The 22,975-nt window shown below is 34.4% G+C and overlaps 1 protein-coding gene across 1 annotated transcript in view; it reads right to left on the reverse strand.

Moving 5' to 3' along the window:
- The window catches only part of LOC106870461 (protein inturned), a 121,869-nt gene that overhangs the window by 13,636 nt on the left and 85,258 nt on the right, over window positions 1-22,975 (reverse strand). The window contains exons 13-16 of the mRNA XM_089349751.1: window positions 20,543-20,673; window positions 17,725-17,846; window positions 10,087-10,187; window positions 9,333-9,513 (exon numbers count right to left, since the gene is read on the reverse strand). Of these exons, the coding sequence (XP_089205877.1) occupies window positions 9,333-9,513; window positions 10,087-10,187; window positions 17,725-17,846; window positions 20,543-20,673 (535 nt within the window). The remainder of the gene's footprint in view (window positions 1-9,332; window positions 9,514-10,086; window positions 10,188-17,724; window positions 17,847-20,542; window positions 20,674-22,975) is intronic.

Below are 22,975 nucleotides of genomic sequence, written 5' to 3' on the forward strand. Positions count from 1 at the left end.
GGCATTGCAATATTATATTACAGAAACATGCGTGCCCTGAATTTGCTTATTAAAAGCTACCAAACAGGGTATGTTGAAGCTTCTCATCACTAAAACCGAACAAAATAAAACCTGTTGAAACTTAATCTGATCTTAATTTTACAAATAAAATAGATGGGAAAAGGTCAAAATGGGATTGAGATATATATTTTTTTTATTCTACATAAATATTTCAGACATGCTGTATCTTAAACCAAAAATTATAACAATATACTTGTACACACGAGTAATCTTTGGAGAGAAAATAATTCTTAATTAAATGTGATATTGGTTCTGTGTTAAAGAACTTTTCTGCATATTGAAACCTTTCGAAGCAATAAAGGTATAAGTAGACTATTAAACAGTACTTTTACTCCCAATTAAAAATCTATTGGAGTTCATGAGTGCTTTACTCCGAAAACAACCGCGAGAGACGTAAGCCATGTTCATTGTGCCAAAACATGTATCAAGTCAACTCCATCACAATTATAAAAGTGTTATAATTTTCATAGAAGGTAGGATCTGTTAGCATTTCATTTATGTGCACGCAGTGGAATGCACCAAACACAACTTGCCTTATGTTGGTTGCACATCAGAAAAAAGAAGCAAAAGATGCAATGGGCATGGGTATGGTATCAGCAGTAATTCAACGGAAATTGCCAGAAATTTTACGTAAAACAGCTGTAATTTTGAGTAACATCTGAAAGTACACATTCTCAGAAAATATTTCACTGCCCTTTCAGTCCTCAAAACATGAGGAATAGATATACCTGTGCATTACTAAAGCCACGCTCTACTGGAATAAAAAAAATGACAGGAGAATTCCATCATATTTACACAAATCATTTTGACTGACTATGTTCTTTCTTGCTTTCTTCCTTTTTTTTTTTCAAGTTCTTCTACTTTTTCCTTGTTAACAGTTTTTCTAAAAATGAACGCAGGATATTCCAGTTTAAAATTTTGAATTTCTGCAATTCTGCGTATTATTTTCTCGTTTTAAAGTCGAGAAAAACAGAAATGCTGCCGAAATGTTGTTCAATTCAATAAAATGTCAGTTCCAGAATTATTGCAAATCATATCACGCTCCAGTATAATAATAATAATAATAATAATAATAATAATAATAATAATAATAATAATAATAATAAGAGGAAAATTAGTTAAAAGTAGCAATATAACACTAGATAAAGCCAATGAAATAAGAGAACTAGACGAAAGCCAACCATATAAGTATTTAGGAGTCAATGAACTAGATAGGATACAACATACACAAATGAAAGAAAAAATAAAGAAAGAGTACTATAGACGAGTTAGATCAATACTAAAAACAGAGCTCAATGCTAAAAACAAGATAATGGGTATCAACACTTTAGCTGTCCCAGTTATAAGCTACAGCTACAACATCCTTAACTGGACACTAAACGAACTATGTAAAATAGACAGGAAAACAAGAAAAATAATGACAGGATATAGGATGCACCACCCAAAATCTGACATAGAAAGGCTATATATACAACGCACAGAAGGTGGCAGGGGTCTTATACAGCTAGAAAACTATTATAAAATAACCACCATAGGACTGCAAAAATACCTACTCCAGAAGCAAGGGAAACTAATACAAATAGCCACAAAACACGAGCAAAACAAAAAACTGTTTTCAGTATTTAAGGAAGCTGACAAATACAAACAAGAAATCAATCTACCTAACAAATACGAAGAAGAAGAAGAAGAAACAACAAAAGCTATAAAACAAATGAAATCCAAACTAAAACTAGAACAGCAACGGACCATGATAAAACGATGGCAAGAAAAGCCCCTACATGGTAAATACTGGGCTAAACTAAATGCGAAAGAAATAGACAGAGAAAAATCCCAGCAATGGCTGAGAAGCTCAGGACTCAAAGCAGAGACTGAAGGATTTTTAATTGCTGCACAAGACCAAAGCCTCCCCACCAGAAATTACCAAAAACACATAATGAAAAGAAATATAACAAGTAACTGTAGAATATGTGGAGATCGACAAGAAACAATAAATCATATTATCTCTGGCTGCCCAGTCCTGGCTAAGAAGGAATATATTCACAGACATGACAGAGCGGGGACCTATATACACTGGAAGCTATGCCAACATTATGGAATAGCAACAGAAAAAAGATGGTATAAACACACGCCAGAAAAGGTCACAGAAAACGAGAAAGCAACCATACTGTGGGATATGCCAATACACACAGATAGAGAAATTAAGGCGAATAGACCAGATATAGTTGTCAAAGATCATGAAGGAAAAAAATGCCTTCTAATTGATGTTTCAATACCAGCAGATGACAACGTTTCTCTAAAAGAAATGGAAAAACTTTCAAAATACAAAGACCTGGAAATAGAGATAACTCGAATGTGGAATCTAAAAACAGAAACAATTCCTATCATAGTAGGTGCCTTAGGTATAATAAAAAAATATTCAGACAAATACATAACAAAAACACCAGGACTTACAAATATATATAACATACAGAAAATTGCACTACTGGGTACTGCACACATTCTACGCAAAACACTTTCAATACAGTAAACATAAGAGCACCACAGCAAACCACAGCACATACCCAAGGCGCACAGAGCTGCGCTCGGTAGTGAAGTGAAAGCACGTTATAAAAATAAAACTACTGAATAATAATAATAATAATAATAATAATAATAATAATAATAATAATAATAATAATAATTAGGAGTCAATGGGCTTCGTATATTTTACCCCAGTGTCACTTTGATGGCATGCACTGCTCTCTCACTCAATAATCCTTTCCATTATAGGTACAAGGCCTGGAATTTGTGGGGCGGAGGATAGTCGATTACATCGTTGTAGTTGGCACTCCGTCGCTTACGACGGAGAGGGTTCCAATTGATCCGATCAACGGAACAGCCTGCTCGTGAAATTAACGTGCAAGTGGGTGAGCACTCCACAGACACGTGTACCCTCAATGTAGTTCTCGGGGATATTCAGCGTGACACAGAGTGTGACAAGGCTGGTCCTTTGAAATACAGGTACAACAGAAATAGGAAGAAAGAGTGAGAGAAAGTTGTGGTGAAAGAGTACAGCAGGGTTCACCATTACCCCCTGTCGGAGAAGCCTCATAGAGCTTTTAGGTGTTTTTGCTCAATAAACACTCACAACGCCCGGTCTGGGAATCGAAACCGTGATCGTACGACCGCGAGTCCGCTGCCCTAACCATTGGGCCATTTCACCTCCACAGATAGAGAAATACAGACACTACATATATAGATGCGTATATTTTTGTGTGTAGATGTATATACGTGCAAAAATAAGTTGATTTTTTTCCTTAAGTTGATCTGAATATGTACAGAATAATACATCATGCTTATGAATTATATGATTCTGCCTTACTATCTTGAGGAATTAAGCAATCAGCTTTCATAGTATGGAATTTGTGTATGTAACGATGAATAAATCTCATTCAACGAAACAAAATTGACACAGATAGCTGGTTAGCTTTAGGCTTATATTAATATTTAATCCGCATAGAAACAGACTTTGTGGGAAGCGAAAATATTAAAATGAAATATTCGTTCCGTCAATTTTATTTTGCCCTTACAAAATATAATTCAATTGATTTTTGGTGAATTTTCGCATCTAATATAAAATTATAAAGACTTTTTCTTCGCTGAAAAACTCGGTAGGAATTTTGGAATTAAGCATGCAACGAAAAAATATCTTTTCATCAAAATCCATTTCTTTCTTCTGCATATATTAGAAGTCGTTCGTTCTGCTTCTGCTCTATGGAAAACGTTGATGAAGTAGGATTGTAAAACTACTTCCACGAGGGATCGAATCCAATTTAGTTATACAATGCCACACACTCACACACAAATGTACACACACATACATACAAACATACATATATACGTGCATTCATACACACACAAACGCACGTATATGTGTGGGTGTGTCTGTGTGTACACACACACACACTTACGTTAATTAATGGCGGTTGAATGAGAAAGGTGGGCTCAATGCATACACAGGATGTTTTTTTTTAATTAAAACTGAAGTTGAATTTGTCTTGCGACTCCCTATATAGGTTGACTGCCATAAACAGACAGACAGACAGAGAGAGGGACAGGGGAGAGGGGAAGGGGAGAGGGGAGAGGGGAAGGGGAGAGGGGAGAGGGGAAGGGGAGAGGGGAAGGGGAGAGGGAGGGGTGCTTTTCTAAAAAGACAGTTGCAAGTGTAAAATTTCATTTTAACTGTGTACACATATATATATATGTTCTCACTGTTCTGTTCTTCTTAATACTTTCACCCTCCGCAAAAAATTTCAAATTTCAAATTTCTAGGGTAAAATAGCGAACATGCTAAAGGATATCTTTGTAATATTTGGAAAACATTTTCAGTACTACTTGGTATAATTACTTTGGTTTGTATTTGGGTTTCTTTTTTTTTTCAGAAACGCACAAGGGCATTCATATTCAAGTACATAGCGTATCAAATGCGGAATGATTCAATCAGCCAATAAAATATGAGAGAAAATAAGAATAAAAACAGCGTAACTCTGACCTATCTTTATATGTGAATACATACTTTAAATATTATGCATGAAAAGTACGAAAATGGGGCGAGTCGGACTAACTATTGCCAAGAAAAAATATTTCTCAAACTAACCAGAAAAGAATTCTTTTCAAAGTACATATTTCACAACTTCAGTCCACGAAAGAATAAAACGAAACCGCGATAATATTCATGGAAAACTTTGAAGAGAAAGTATCCCTGGCCTAAAACTTATAGTGGTCTCTAACAAACAAATAACTTAAGAAGACATTCTCAAAAACGAAACAAATATCTGAAATCGAAATAGAACACTTAAAAACTGAGAAGATAGATCGAAAACGCAAATAACGTATCGAAGCAAGCTATAAATGCTGAGAAGGTAATAATCAAAAGATAAGGATAAAATTGAAAAATACGAAAGCACAAATCCAACCTCTAGATCCACAACTTTGTACTAGCCGCTAAAAACAGAACACAAAATATATGTATGAAACAGAATATGAGGAACGTCTTAGATTAAGGCGTTGTAGTAGTGGAAATTATATACAAGAGAAACGAAGTTAATTCCCAAGTATAAAATAATGATGAAATAGCAGTAACAATTAGAATGGCAAATGTGGACTGTCACAGGCTGAATAAAAGCAAACACAAACGCCAATAGTACCTGGTTAAATAAAATTATATAAATAACAGATTTGCTTATATACAAATATCAAAGCACCAGCAAGCAAAATGGAAACAAGTATACAGAAACTAAGAGACTATAAAAGTGATCTGAATATATAGTGAAATAGATATCGAAAGAACACAATTGTAAGAAGTATGTGCAAATAGGAAGTATGTGCAAAGTACAGGAGAAATTTGGTATAATAAAAACAAAACATCTGAATTCTAAGATTTTCTGATATGAAAGATTCTCGCACACTTACAAAGAATTCGTCGGTGTGAAAAATTAAAAGACGGACATTGAATGAAAAGAAACAGTTCGACTCCATCCAAAACTGCTTTATCAACAACTAAATAAAAATGAATGTAGTCCTAACAGAGAGAATTGAGAATTGTGAACAGCGAGGAAGCATCATCTGGTGAGATTTCAATATAGTGAATTCAAAAACTGAAGCATTGTGGTTATGATATTTTAAAGAGATACATACTGTGCAAAAACGTTTACTAAGGGCGGAATCGGAAACAACATTTGACGGGGTTACGGAAGAGGACATCGTAAATGTCAAAACTAAAGAAATAGAAAACTATACACCCAACCATGCTTCTCAAATGAAAACAATTCTACCTCTGAAATAGAAACGTCCATCTGACAAACTTCTAAATAGCTTCTACCAGTACAGACAAGGCATGACGTGACACAAGGTAGTCGTAAAATACATTTCATCCCTTCGATATTGATGAAATAATGTACGTGCCAAGTACTGGGATCGAAGGAATCACCTAATTTTCTTCTCTCAAGATTGCTGGCCTTGTGCCTGAATCAGAAACCATAATAACGGTTTCTTATTTACACAGAAAGATAGCAGTTTTGAGGGAGAGTGACTGTCGATGCCATTGGGCGTAGTATTTGATTAGTACCTTATTTTATCGACCCAAAAAGCAAAGTTGACCCCGGCGAGCTTTGTACTCAGAATGCAAAGAGTCTGAAGAAATATGCCAGAAAAGCATTTTACCCGATATACAAACGATTCTGCCAGTCCACCATACCTACAATTGTTTCTTATTATGTTACAAGGCCAGCAATTTTCAAGGGATGTGATTAGTTGATGACATCCATTCCAGTACTTGACAGCACTCCTAAAGCTTTAGAGCCTCCACTGTCTTTAGAGCCTCCAAGTAATTTTTGATAAAAGAACTAGACCTGAAATTTAGGGTAAGAGGTTTAATTGATACCATCGATCGCAATATTTCACTGAGACTTCTTTATTTTGTCGGCCCCGAAAAGAAGAAAAAACAAAATTGGCCTCGGCGATTTAAACTCAGAATGTATAGAGCCGGAGCAAATACCGCAAGGCATTTTGTCCGGTGCTCAGACCCTTCTACAATTCATCCCCAAACATATTCTTTTCTACTCTAGGTACAAAGCACGAAATTTTGGGGAAGGGAGCCAGTCCATTAGATCGACCCCAGTATGCAACTTGTACTTAATTTATCGACCCCAAAAGGCAAAGTCGACTTCGGCGGAATTTGAACTCAGAACGTAAAGACAGACGAAATACCGCTTAGCATTTCGTCCGGCGTGCTAACGTTTCTGCCAACTGGCCGCCTTATCCCCTAATATATTGCAAAATGTTTTAGCAACTCTTGATAATAATCATTTCTAATATAGGCACAAGGCCTGAAATTTAGTGAATAGTTCCTATTAGTTATAACAACCTCAATACTTAACCGGTACTTAATTTTATTGAACTTAAAACAATGAAAAACGAAATTGACCTCGATGCGATCACAACTCAGAACATAACTGGTCATAAGAAATAATGCATTTATCATTTATTTACATCAGTTAATCATACTAGATGAGTAATTTCGATTCAAACAGATTTCTTATAAATAATATGTATTTTACTGTAGGTTCTGCGAACGGTCTGAAATTTGTCTTTAGTGTTCAAAATCTATTTAGTAAGGAGCAAATATTTTCATCATATTTCACGTCTTTAAGGCAGCGAGCTGGCAGAATCGTTTGCACGCCAAACAAAATGCTGTCGTATATTTTGTCTGTCTTCACGTTCTGAGTTCAAATACACCCGAGGTCGTAATCGCTTTTTATCCTTTCGGGGTCGATAAAGTAAGTACCAGTGGAACAGTGGGATTGATGTACTCCTCTTTAACTCCACCACTAAAATTGCTGGCCTTCTGCCAAAATTTTGAGCCATTATATTTATTTCTTTGAAGTCGGTAAGTAGGAAGAATCATTACCACGCCGAACAAAATGCTCAGAATTATTTGTTCCGTCTTTTTCTATTCTAAGGTCAAATTCTAATGAGATTTCTTTGCCTCTCAATCATTTCGGGGTCGATATGTGTGCGTGTGTGTTGGCACTCCGTCGCTTCCGACGTCGAGGGTTCCAGTCGATCCCATCAACGGAACAGCCTGCTCGTGAAATTAACGTGCAAGTGACTGAGCACTCCACAGACACGTGTACCCTTAACGTAGTTCTCGGGGATATTCAGCGTGACACAGTGTGACAAGGCTGACCCTTTGAATTACAGGCACAACAGAAACAGGAAGTAAGAGTGAGAGAAAGTTGTGGTGAAAGAGTACAGCAGGGTTCGCCACCATCCCCTGCCGGAGCCTCGTGGAGCTTTTAGGTGTTTTCGCTCAATAAACACTCACAACGCTTGGTCTGGGAATCGAAACCGCGACCTATGACCGCGAGTCCGCTTCCCTAACCACTGGGCCATTGCGCCTCCACTCGGGGTCGATAAAATAAGTACCAATCGAGTACTGGAGTCGATGTAAGCAACCTTCGCCTCTCCTCAAAATTAAAAAGAATTATTTTTGATTTCTTTTTAAGAAAACTTTAATCTTTTGAGTCAAAAATATATAGATCAATACTTTTTTCCTCATGTGAATCATATTTGTTTCTTGCTTAACTATCGCACAACTATTTCCAGTAAAATGTGCAGCAGAATTCTGCTTAATGCATGCTATATAGCCCCACATTCCTTTATTTTTTTTTTTTGAAATTTAAAAATTTTTTATGGATTTATATTCGAGCTATCTAGCTGTTATTTTTAGCACATCTCATGACTACCTCATACCAATCTTGTTTAATCCCTTGTCTGATGTATTAATGTTTTTCGACATCTTTCTCCCCATAAACAAATTTAATGGTCTATTGTTGGAATTTAAGCCAAAATTTCGGACTATCCGTATTTTAAACTGTGATTTTTAAAAAAGATCGAAAAGTTAAAAAGTAAAAATCCTTTTACAAACAATTTTGAAAATTTTTTTAAAAAATTATTTTCATAGTATTGTGAATTCCCCTGTGTAGAATACAAATTCGATAAGATTTTCCAAAAATTCCAAAACATAAAAAAAAGTTATGAAGGGTTATATGTTATGCTTCCATATGCTGTGAAAACAAGTCCCATTAGTAAAAACACGAGAGATGTAACACATCGAATAAACTGAGTAGCCAGTGCTGGATTTAAATAAGTTCTTATACCTCCTAATGTACCCATATCCATTTTATACATACATCAGGCACTGGTGTATTAAAGCAGAATACATTTGTAGCACTTTTATATCAAACACTTCTGGTTAGATTTTACACCAAATATTGTAATTCGGCTCCCATTTCCCGCGAGCTATTAATTTTGCTGCCGTTGTTTCACAGCAGTAGTTGTTACTCTTCTTATTACTTTTAACATGTACATTTGTTATTAGATGTTCCAGTGCGTGTTAAAATCTTTCTGCGATAATCAGTTGTTTAAAAGTGCATAACATAGCAGAACAAAGAATGAATGGGGCTATCTAGCTAAAATTTCTAATTTTCAGATGTGAACAACTACAGCACAGAAAACATGAAACGCGTTATTGATACATACACTTTAACTGGCTTAACTCATTCGATTGTGGCCATAACTTAATAGCACCACCAACGATATTCACCAATATACGTGTATATATGGATGCATGCATGCATGAATGTATGTACTTCCCTTACGATGTTCACTTCTTGTATACTTAATGAGAATATGAATAAAGACAGAACACTGAAAATAGAAAAATATCTTACCGCTTTCTTTTTCGACTTCTCAAAAATAGCATGTATTTGCAGAGAGCAGCGATTGAAGTTGTCCAGAACCTGTTTGCTGAGCGTACTTCGATTATATCGTCTGTCTGAATCCACATATATACCTTGCAGTTTGTCAATACACATATAGTGGAACAGGACATTATTTACTTCTTTAACTTTCCTGAATTGATACAAAAAGCAAACGTTTATGGTTACTACTGCAGCTGTTGCAGTATTGTTTTTTTTTTCTATCCCAGGACATTTTTTATAGTGCAGACCTACGAGATCAAAGATATTCTTATTGTGGCCTTGCTGTCTATTTTCATTTTTTTTCTTTACATTAGGAATACGTCATATGTGTATATCTTTAAGAAAGTGAAGTTTGACAGTTATTTCTATATTTGCGCACGCCAAAAACAATACTGTTCTACTGTTTAGAGAACAGAGATATGTTGTTATGATTATCTTCTTTTTTTCTACAGCAACACCTACATAATATACTGTGATAAGTTCAATGAAGAATCGAAATCACGTTGCAAATTCACCTTACAACGATCTTCTTGTTCTACAGATCTCTATTTTTATTACACAAGTATTATATTATATAAGCAGAGCTAGCATACATCATATACAGTTTTAAAGTATATTCTTCTAATATGGTTTTCTATGAAACGAAAAGTGCTGTTTCTCCTTTTTTTATGGGCGTAAAAATCCGTTCAGAATCAATAAATCAAAATAACGAAAATCAACTTACCTAATATCAATTCCTTGAGTTACGTGAGCCTTTGAACCACTTCCCAAAGACTGGTTCAAGAAAGACATATCAAATATTCCATTAAAAGAGATAAATCTTCCCTACAATTACAAAAAAGAACATATTAAAGAATAAAATGCTAGAAAACAAAAATCGGGCGTATGAAATAGTAGTTCAATTCAGATTTGTGATTCAGGACATGATTGCTGACTTAAAAATCGTTTAGGTGAGTATATGTGATGGAGGTTAATTCCTATTGATTATAGGAAGTGAATAAACTGGAGTTCTACATAAGTCATTATACCTCAAGCAAAAAACCATTAGCAGTCTTGCCTAAGGACACAGAGCTATAAAAATGCACACAATAAATGTTAATTGTCCGATATGGTTATGTATATTTTTCCCTTCCAGTCAAACTAAACGCTAAAAATATATATAACCTTTCGGCATGTCTGATAAATACTGGTGTGGTACATAATTTCAAATAGCTATGAAAGACTCTTGAGACCAGCCTGCAGCCTGTATCTTTTACTATGTGTAATCTCCAGGTAAAACGCTTTTAAGAATTCTGTAACTATTGTTTTGCTGCAGTGTCACTTGATATGAGGTTAACGTTTATATGCAAAGTTATCATTTCCCTGCGGCAGTGAATTAATATTTTTAATATCAACATTGACTTTTCGAGATCACTTCTAAATCCCGTAGCTAAAGAATAGCACTTCACTCCATTTCGAGATATTCTAGAAAATTTGTTCAGTATGAAATAGTTACGATTAAAATAGGAGAGCAATGACTGCATAGATGTGACTTCTTAGTACTATAACTTCTTATTTCTTCATTAATTTTGTTTCAATTACTCCTTAATACAAGATAGAAATATAACTCCGCAAACCTCGCCAGAATTAATGCAGTAACAAAAACTTATGGAACAAAATGTAATGAAATTTAAGTTAGAGTAAGGTACAAATTCATCTTTAATCTACAATATTTCTTACTTTTAGAAAATATTTTGTATAATTCTACCATATTGAACGAAATTAAATTAATAGAAAAAAACAAAGAAAATGTCAACATTTGTGGTGATAGCTAAAGATCTATATGTGTGTGCATGTTTGTAATATACATGTGTGTGTGTGTGTGGACACACATACATACATACATATAAAGGGCCTTTATCGGCACCAGATCAGACAACTAAAAGCGTTCCATATCATATCGTTCCAAAGAATCCTCGGTCTCTCGTGGTCGGACAAGTTGCCTCATATCGAAATCCTCCTGATCTACAGCGTCGATACCTGCACCCTTCGTCGTTTTCCTCGCTATATTGGCAATGTGATTCGGATGTCGGGTAAGCGGTTCCCAAAGACAGCTTCTTCAGCAACTCGAGGTAGGACTCATAGACATCCGACACTTCGTTTTCAGAATCATCTCAAATGTTTTCCCAGTTTAAGCGGTGACCCTCTTAATCGCTTGGAGGCCATAGCTGTTAATCGGAAGGCATAGAAATCCAGGTGTGATGCTGGAATACAGTGCATCGAATCCGAGCACAAAGACCGCATGAAGAGAGGAGACATCGACATCAACCCCCTGTTGATTGGGGTCCCTTGTAGTGTCGTCATCGCCACATGATCTGCCTATTTCGTATCGGTTTTGGCAACCATGTCTGCTCTCATAAGAAACAATGTGCTGGAGGTAGAAGATGATGAATGTCCGGGAACGACGCTGTCATCTCCTCTGATTAGTCATCACAAGCAAAGTAAGCATGCATGTTTGTGTGTGTCTATAGATATTTATTAAATTATATTTTATAACGTGAATTTCCCGGTGGCATGCAAACGGTTTTCGCGCAGTATCTATCAACGGCACTTCCTTTAATTTATTCGCAAGTCGAGATTTATGCTACCATTGTGACTTCAAACCACATGTAGGGCGAAGTTTTTTCGCTTTATTATTTATTTTTATATGTATTTATAATTATTATCAATCTGTCTTTTAGGTTGTATTCCGTTTGTAAATTTGAACTTATGTTATATATCTTATACGAAACAGAGGCGAAAGAGTCAATATCAAAAACAAAATGGTGGCAAATAAAGTTTTAAAAATATATTTAGAAAAATATTCTTTCTTTTTTTCTTTTCTGCTCTAGGCACAAGGCCCTAAACTTTGGGGAGGGGGCCAGTCGATTAGATCGACCACCCCAGTACGCAAGTGGTGTTTAATTTATCGACCCCGAAAGGATGAAAGGCAAAGTTGACTTCGGTGGAATATATTTCGAAAAATATTATTTAATGCTCCATAGGAAGCGCTAGTCCAGAAATGTTTAAACATGTTTTCGTTTAAACCACATCTTTAATTTGGAGGAGCGCCGCATATCTGTTCGGCAACTAGCCCAAGAATTGAAGATAAATGTAGGGTCCGTTGAAAAAATCACTCACGACCATTTGCACATGCGGAATTTGTCTGCGCGATGGATTTCCCTGGTGCTCACAACTTTTCAGAAGCAGGAACGTGTCAATTGCTCCCAGACTCTTTTGGTAATGTGCCAAGAAAACTAAGAGAACTTTTTGGCAAATTTATCACACAGGATCAAACATGGGTCCATCACTACGATTCTGAGACTAAAGTTCAATCGAAGCATGATAACACACCACCTCCAAAGAAGGCCCGTGTCCAACACTCAGCAGGAAAGGTGATGCGCAGTCTTTTGGGACCAACACGGAGTAGTGATGATGGATTTTCTGGTAAAGGGCTCCACAATTAACGGGGCTCCTCTGCTGCAGAAATTACAGGACGTCATCAAAACAGAGAGGTGTGGCATGCTGACCAAAGGAGTCCGCTTCCTCCAAGACAACGTTCCAGCTGACACTGCGCATGTTGCCTAGATGAAAACACACTTCTGGGCTATGTATGAAATCCTTCCTCATCCCCCTTATTTTCCCGACCTCGCACCATACCATATACCTTCAAACTCTTTCCAGCCATGGAGTCTTTTTTGAAGGGGAAGCACTTTTCGAATGATGATGAACTTATTTCCGAGGTAAAGTCTTGGCTCCAGACGCCACCTACCGACTTCTACAGACGAGGTCTTCACAGCAGCGTAAAGCGATGGGAGAAGTGTATTACCATTGGTGGTGGCTATGCAAAATAGTACTAGTAATTATGCCAAATTTCGTTCATCCCAGTCCTGGTGAGGTGTGTCAGAGGAACTCTTTAATGAACACCCCTCGTACGGCTACGTTTGAAAGTAACAAAACACTTTTTCCCATTCCAATTTCAGTTGCAATATTTTTAGGCTTTCACTTCTTGTCCTGTATTTTTCCAGATTTAATTAATTGAGAATATTATCACACCTTCAACTACATTATTTTCTGATTGAAATAGTTTTCATTGATCCAATACATTACCGTTAGTTTGTTGGGGTTTTTTAAAACCCGGATAGAGAAATATCAAATTTAATGTTGGTGATATTTGTACAAATATCAGTGTTGGAATCATTAACATCTTATTGCAACCATCACCATTTCGGAAATACGCTTTCTAACGGAATAAATTATCCATCAATGGTTATGAATCAAACCGAAAACACATGTGGTTTATCAATTTATCACTAATTAACATATGTCAGACACTCTAGATGTCATAGTGAAAGTTTATCTGAAGTGACTATAGGTAACTATTATACCATTTATAACCTGAAGCTAGCGTCATGCAGATGTAAATTAGCCTCTTTATTCTAGACAATATTATTACTACTATACCAGACAGTTATTGCTGTAATTCGACTATGATGGTGATGAGTCAATTTTAGTTCCCTGCTACTTAAGCTTGCGGTCTTCTGTAGTACCCATAGTCTACTCTGTGAAATGAATTTATCTGGGTCAGATTAGGGTAAGATTTTAGGGTTAGGATTATGTTAGGGCTTCGTGTGATGTTTAGGCTTTAAGGTTAGGGGTAGGGCTAGAGTTCAAGATTAGGATTAGAGTCATTCTGCACGTTAATGTGCAAATGGCCAAATAGATCGCTTACTAAAGTGGCACCTTCAATTTCCAATATTACTTATTGTAGTTAATTTATTCCTTAAATGGATTTTGGTAGAATTATTAGAAATTGCTGACTAGAACAATTTGCCATTTAGTTAGTTACAACACCTTAAGCACTGAGTTCAAATCATACTGAAGTTGAATTTCGTTTTCATTCTTAAGGGAGTCAATAGAATAAAGTAATATTAAAGTTGCTAAGTCATTATAATCAATTTATATCACTGCGCCGATATCAAAACTCAATGATAGTAATGATTTTAAATGATTTTGAATTTGCTGTTTTCGGGAGTTAAGATCAAAAATGAATTAAAATGACTTAGTAGTTAATTTTCAGTTTGACAAGAGGGCATTCTTACTGATAATGATATTTGCCCCTGTACATAAATCATTCAATATATACTTCCAAGAAGGAAGCGTTTTTGTTTTCGCTTTCTGTTTCTTTTTTGGTATTTTTTATGTGTATCAGTGAAAGAATATGGATAGGAACAATAAGATCTGAGAACATTTGTGGAACGTCGTTACGATTTTTAGAACGTCGAGTGTAATGCTAACAAATTTTGTTTAGCGGAAGACGTTGAAGTGGTGGTTAAATATAAAGAAAACGAGAAGTTGGTGTGTGCATTAGACAAATATTGGATGATGCAGATGACAAGAAACCTTTTTCCATATGTGCTTGGAGGTGTTGTCATATTTACACGAGTGAATTTACAGATAATTGAAAACAAAATTTTACATCCAGTGATATGCTAAACATACCAAATAAAGTAACACACACGACATATTTCAAATAACAAGGCTAAATTTAGCAATTCATAAACGTATTACTTGAGTTTATACTAAATGTTTTATATATTTATATCTTTAACATAGGGTGATTGAGAGTACGAGATGAGATACTTGGTAATCATCTGAAAGTTTTGTGGTTCGTATTTTATGAACGATGCTTTATAACATGTACACAGAATTGTATAAATATTTATTTATAATAAATTCATATGAATATAACCAAATACGAGTCGTATCCTTTTTAGTAATCATACATATGCACAACCATATATTCTATTCTTACGTAAAATTGTTTCGTACATCACAATTCTTGTAAAGGTGGTGCAAGTTCGAATGTATAGCAAGGCAAAATAAATATAAATCTCAGTTTGTCTGGTTATTTCGCTTTTCTTCGATATACAAATGTTTCTACTTTCTTCGTCAATGAAGACTAATGAAGCGATGCTAAGCTAAGACGTGAGTCAATATTCTTTAATATACAGTGACTATAAATGAAGCTTGCTATACAAAACTGAACACAAGGTGTAGCAATGAAAAAAGGAACAGAAAATAAGGGAAAATGCTTAAGCATAGAGAGACAGGTGGAAAGGAAACCTTTATATTGAGACCAAATAAATAAGAGAAAACAAAATGAAAAACAACGATAAAATAAGATAAAGAAACCAACAAGAATGGAGCATAGTTAAGTAATGGGGTTTTTTGAAGACAGAAAATAGTGACAAACAAGAATATATATATATATATATATATATATATATATATATATATATATATATATATATATATATATATATATATATATATATATATATATATATATATATATATATATATATATATATATATATATGCTTCTGACACAGGGAATATTTATAAAATGACATATGAGTTCCGAGTTTATGGAGAAACTGATAAATATATTCATTTTGATCCTATCAAGAACACAGATTTGTAATCTCCAAAATGTTTAGATACTGGGAAAACAGTGCGGGAGACTATCCTTGTCAGGAAATAAAGAATGAAAAATGCAGCAAACCAGAAATCAATAGAATTGTTCAGAAATGTTCCTGCATCCAGAAGGAGCTAAACACAAGTTTTTGATGTAATAGAACAAACAGCTTCGTGTTAATTTAGAAATACCGACTTACAGGAATGGGTTGTAGTATTGAAACATAAACTTATATAGACTTAAAGCTTGAAACTGTAGTAAGAGCTATACAAAATGTGACATTTGTTCCACTCTTAGCATCCACTCTATTTGACACCTCTATATTACACGGAATTACACACGTTCATTTTTATATTAATTATTTGGTTTCCGGTGGGAATTAATAACGAGAACAAGTCTTGTAGATAAAAACAGCTAAGGGAGAAATTTATTTTTGTGGTGTTTAAAACACGCAAATCTTCATGAGAATGTGAGAGTAGTGAAGAAAAATAAACATCTGTTAGAAATCACTTTTTCGTTAAATATTCCTCAATGAATAACACAAGTTTAATTTGATACAAATTACAGCTTTGCAAAAGCAATCGACACTCTATTTAAATATAAGAGATGGTAAGATAAATTCAAATCGGTCTGCAACAAGTTTACTACCTTTAATGCTACAGTAATGCTACACCATAGTAATGAAAACTATATGAGATCAAACTTTATACAACAACATGCAAAATGGTCGTTGTAACATCATCTAAAATCATGAAAATCGCAACCATCAGACATTTTAATACTGTTAATTTTACATGGAAGTTAACTTTTTGTCTCCAAAAGTACATTAAGAACTTGTTTATTTCAAACGTTGCATCCTATTGAAGGTAATGTAGTTTCTACAGAAAAGTTAATTATTTACCTCCAGAATTCATTCCCTACGGCACCCGTCATCTTAACCATCGTATCGCATTTAATCATAGTTTCTCTATAAAACGGGAGACTATCCTTGTCAAGAAATAAAGAATGAAAAATGCAGCAAACCAGAAATCAATAGAATTGCTCAGAAATGTTTCTGCATCCAGGAGGGGTTAAACACAAGTTTTTGATGTAATAGAGCAAACAGTTTAGTGTTAATTTAGAAATACTGACTAACAAGAATGGCTTGTGATATTGAAACATAAACTTATATAGACTTAAGTCTTGTAACTGTAGTAAGAGCTATACAAAATGTGACACTTGCTCTACTCTTAGCATCCACTCTATTTGACACTACTATATTACACAGAATTACACATGTTTTTTCTGTTTTTTCTTTTTTTTTTGTTAATCATTTGGTTTCCGGCGGAAATTAACAACGGGATACACTCTAATGAGAGAAGAACTCTACTTCTTTTAGCAGTGTTATAACTGCACAACTGATAAGTGTTACGTTTGCTTTGCAGTGTTACTTTCCACAGCTCTTAGGTTACTACAGAACGTGCCCAAGTACCCAATTGCAAAGGAATGTTAGTCAATTGTCTCGCAATTTGATTTTTAATAAGAACAGAGGTCTGTGGGTCTGTGACAGCTTATATCCAGTAACATATTCCATGCTATAACGATCATGATGGCTATTTTACTTGGTCACTATTTCAAATATAGCTGATATTATAGTATACAAATTATTGATCGAGTATTCAGTAAACAGTCTTCACTGAGAGGTCATCGAAATAAGAAGCGAAAGACATATTCCCATAGTGAAATATGAAGTTAGGCAGTTCATAATTACAAAGCTTAGATGGATTATCCAATATAATATTCTAGAGATTTTAAGGATTAAAATTACATGAGCGACTATTTTGTTTACTAGAACGATAAAACAACTGTTCATCCATAACTTACCTTATCGTTAGTTCCACTTGCTATAGAATCGTTGGAATTGACTGACATCTGACTTCCTAGAGGAGTAGGCAATGGGTGCATTTCTGGATATTTTCCTTCATTGCGAACATGGTCATCAGAACCTGAAAAGTAACATATAATTTTTCAAAGTAATCATTTAAAGGCAAGTTTATTGAATTAACAAAAAAACTTCGATTGAAAATGTTGATTAAATTTAAACAACAACTACATAATTAATAAAGAAAAACATAGTAAATCTATTACATATGTGGGAAATTCTTTCTGTGAGTGTGTTTGTGGAGTTGCTAGCTAACTCCTCCTACATCGTTTTATCGATTTTGATGAAACTTGACACGTGAGAAGAACTCATGTCTGGAAACCTCATGGTATGCTCAGACTGTAGAAAAATGTCGATAATCGGGCCCCTGGAAGGGATCCAACCTATTCGCCCCTTGAATGTATCCTTATATATAGCCATCGGAAATGACCCATTCATTTTCCTAAATCATTTGGTATAAATCAAATTCAGTATGCTTATTTCTTAGTATTTGAACTGTTAGAGTTATTCCAGTCAACCTTTAAACAAGTAAATAGTATTTTCCTAAACAATAGATCCACTTATTTCGGTTAGTGACTTATCCCCGAATATACCAACACTAGCGCCGTTGAGGGTAATATTCTTGAGGAACGCACAAAAGCCATTTTCAAAGTTATTTACTTTGAATTATTATTATCTCATATCTGATTAGCCTGTTATTAAGTAACATGCTTCACGATTTTATTTTACATACCTTATTAGTATTTCCTCCTATGTTCTATATACTTTGGGAATGCATTAAAGCCCTTTCCGGGGTTACTTTATTTGAAGTCTTACTATCGGGTAACTAATTTCATGTTATTACATAACTGACTTCACAATTTGGGTATTCATAACTTATTGAGAATTCCTAAAAATATGATCCTGTATAAAACAGCTCGGAATTCTCTGTAGATGCACAAAAACCGTTTTAAGGGCTATATACTTTGTATTGTTGTTATTGGATTAGCAAAACAATTATGAGAACGGAGCCAAGGGATAAGCCCCGCTTTCCCGGGAATTACCGGCTACGTCAGCTAGTATAAAGTATATGGTAAATGAGGATTATCAGTTGAGGAATAAATCTATGAGATATGAAACACTTAAGAATAGATAATAAACAAATAAACCAATTACAGGTACAAGATCTGTCAGTGCATTTCATACCAATACATTCTTAAGGTCAAAATCACTGGAGGTTGAACTCTGATGTGTATCTTAATGGTATTGATCTCTGTACACCAACAACTGCCTTATCAAAATGATTGGTGCTTGAGATATAAACAGATGTACATATTTCTAAGGTTATACATCCCGATAAACTCTTCCTTACGTTTGCGTTAAATGTTTCTTGATGTATTTAGCCTGGGTTATTCTCTTTTTAAAGGTGATTCGTTCAAAAGACGTCCGAAGTATCGCCTCTTAAAAGCTAAAAACCCTTAGTTGCTCTTGTAGGTTGTTAATTCGTTTCAGACCAATTCCATAGATATATGGCCAAATGTGTTCTAATCGGGACTATAGAATCTTTTATTGGAATAGGACTTCATATTTTAGATTATATATGTCATTTTTAGGGGAAATCGATTGATATTTCTTACCGCTGGAATAGTTGCGCATGGAAACCTTCATATTGCGCTCTAACAGAGCGTATTGCTTTGATTCTACACTATGGTGTTCGATACATGGTATTTTGTCTCTAATCAGTGAAATTTTAAACCATTCATTCGTTGTATTAGAAATATCGTTTGTTGTTTCTTATGCGGATATTTGTGAGTCATTTCAAGGAAATGTCTGATTTAAAAATTTTGTTTTATCATAGCAGTGAATTTAATACCTCATTCATACTTTCCTTGCCTCGAGTGTTGTAGATAAAAACAGCTAAGGGAGAAATTTATGTGTGTGATGCTCAAAAAACGCAAATCTTCAAGAGAAGGTGAGAGCAGCGAAGAAAAATAAACATCATTTAGAAATCACTTTTTCATTAATGAATGAAATAAACTTAATTTGATACAAATTACAGCTTTGCAAAAGCAATAGACATTCTATTTAAATATAAGAGATGGTAAGGTGAATTCAAATCGGTCTGCAACCAGTTTATTACCTCTCATGCCACTCTATACTAATGAAAACTATATGACATCAAACTTTAGGTGACAACGTGCAAAATAGTCGTTGTAACATTATCTAAACTCATGAAAATTGCAACCATCAGACATTTTAATACTGTATTTTTACATGGAAGTAACTTTTTGTCAAAAGGCGATTAAGAACTTGCTTATTTCAAGCATTGCAACCTATTTAAGGTAATGAAGTCACTATAGAAAAGTTAATTATTTACCTCCAGAATTCATTCCCTACGACACCCATCATCTCAATTAATCATTGCATTTTTTTGTATAAATCATTAGTTGCTGGGTAAGAGGTTGGCGTCATAAGCAGATAGTTAGTTTTTCGACTCAACAGTCAAGAACATTTGACAAGTAACTATCTCAGGTAAACCAATACTTCGTAAGAGGAATTTGACCAACGGAAAACACAAACGTTCCTTGAATATATATGTAGGAACTGTTGGTAATGTATTTCTTTGATGTATACTAAATGGCAAACAATTGGAAACCGATAAAATAAATAGGAGAGGAAAATATGTGATAGAATCGAAACGATAATCTAAACCGATGAAAGTGGTGTTGCTGTATAGACATAATGTAACGACGTAGCCAATGAAATAGTAAGAGTACTTACCACCCAAACTAGTATGAGAACTGTGTTGTACAAAATGTCCAGTATTTTCCATCTTTGCTACCTTAGAACTTTCCAAATACACAAGAAATACATCGGGATCTCCAAGAAGAGAGTCTTTGGTAGAACGCAATCTAAAAATGCATTAGATGTTTTGGGTACAGATTATTATTTTGCAATGCGATTAATCAGTATTATATTGATATTGAAATAATATTTATATATGTACACACACATTTCAAAACTCATATATATAATCATACACACACACAAATACAGAAATGTATGTATGTATGTATATATATATATATATATATATATATATATATATATATATATATATATATATATATATATATATATATTATGTCACTTGATATAAGAAGAGACAAAGATTTAGATAATCATTTTATATTTATGATTTACATCAACATAATAAATACATAAATGCATACATAGATATAACATAAAATTATAACAATACAAGGTACATATTTTTATATTATTTAAAAAGAAATAAAAGTTATATGAGGTGAAATGTACATGAAAAGGGTAAATAAATAAAGGTTAATATATCGATTAAAAATCATAGTAAATTTAAATTGAATGTTAAAAGACGTTGAAATAAAGATTAAAGTTATAAAATGCATCGGTAGTAGTGAGAAATCCTAATTATGGATTTAAAAGGTTAGAAGAGTTCCGAAGAAATAGTTTATAACGGGTTATAACGTCAATATGAGGCAATTCGACGGCCGTTTCTGGACTCTATTAGTCTGTAGGTATAAATCATTTAGGTTCACAATGACATGTCCCCTTCATCAGGAATAATAGATGATTAATCAAGTTTGGATACATGTAAGACATCATAGAAGGACAGAATGGAGTAAGTGGGACAAGAGCACACACGAAAACGAAAAGTGTTGCTGAAGATGTCATAGATGTGTGACGAAAGATTTACGGAAAATGGACAGGAGTTAAAATAAGAACAGTAATAAACGCGTGAAGAAAAATGGAGAGAGAGAGAGAGAGAGAGAGAGAGAGAGAGAGAGAGAGAGAGAGAGAGAGAGGTGTCGGAGAGTGTACATATATGTACGTATATATATATGTGTGTCTATGAGTACATATATATACATGTATGTATATATGTATATAATATGTATATGTATGTACATATATTTGTTTTAGTATCAGCATGACCGCAGCCACTTGGCTGAAACACATAAATAAATATGTATATGCATGTATATATGTATATGTGTATAAGTATGTGTGTATATGTATCTATATATGTACCATATATGCATGTATATATATACACCTCTTTGTGTGAGAATATATATATACATATATATATGTATATATATATATATATATATATATATATATATATATATATATATATATATATATATATATATATATATATATATAACAAATAGTAAATGAGTATATGCATATATACGTACAGGTATGTGCATACCGACATCCACCTGTATGTATAGGTGCATATCTGGGTACAGGACATTGCAAACAAAACGTAGACGAGAAAACACACAAGCCACATAGAGAACATTCTCCTTCATCAGCTACCCCCGTTTTAACACCGGCGTTTCGAAGAGCTGGGTAGGACGCATCGTTAAAACGGCTCTTCCCATGGACCGCAAATTAAATTTGTATACACAAATTAAACCTTGCCATGAAGGAATGTAGTGGCGGACAAAAAACAAGACAGGAAAATAAACAGAAAAGGCTATACGGCCAGACGGGAAAAATTATGTGTGTATGAACGCTGTGAGGCACGAACTTGAAAGTGGGGACGAAGTAAGTTCGCGTGTTTGCTCGGCGATAGCCAAGGAAGAAAAGGATTATTGACCGGAAGCATGTGACCATGCCGGTGTAAGGGGAAGAGAGAGAGAGTGGTAGAGGGAGAAACAAAGGGAGGAAGTAGAAGAATAGGTGAGCAACGAGAGGAAAAGAGGAAGAGAGGAAGTACGAGGGGGGGAAAGGATATACGTAGTAGTAACAGAGGAAGAACGAGAGGGGTAAAGAGATATACGTAGTAGTAAACAGAGGAAGAATGAGAGGGGGAAAAAAGAAGAGAAAGAGAAAGAGATAGAGTAGCGTCGGAAAATATAAAGTTGCGAAAACTACTTACAGATTGGTGACGCTGCGTTCGGTCATGTAAAAACAAATAGTAAATGAGTATATGCATATATACGTACAGGTATGTGCATACCGACATCCACCTGTATGTATAGGTGCATATCTGGGTACAGGACATTGCAAACAAAACGTAGACGAGAAAACACACAAGCCTTCCCACACAATTTTTTACAAAATCACTTTATGTTTATCATGTTTAAAATGATATCAAAAGTGTATAGAATTTTTAGTTTGTTTATAATTTTATAGTTTTTAAAACTTCTTTTATAATTT

This window comes from Octopus bimaculoides, chromosome 3, assembly GCF_046866305.1.
Source record: "Octopus bimaculoides isolate indiv1 chromosome 3, ASM4686630v1, whole genome shotgun sequence".
In the NCBI taxonomy this organism is placed as follows: Eukaryota; Metazoa; Mollusca; class Cephalopoda; order Octopoda; family Octopodidae; genus Octopus; species Octopus bimaculoides.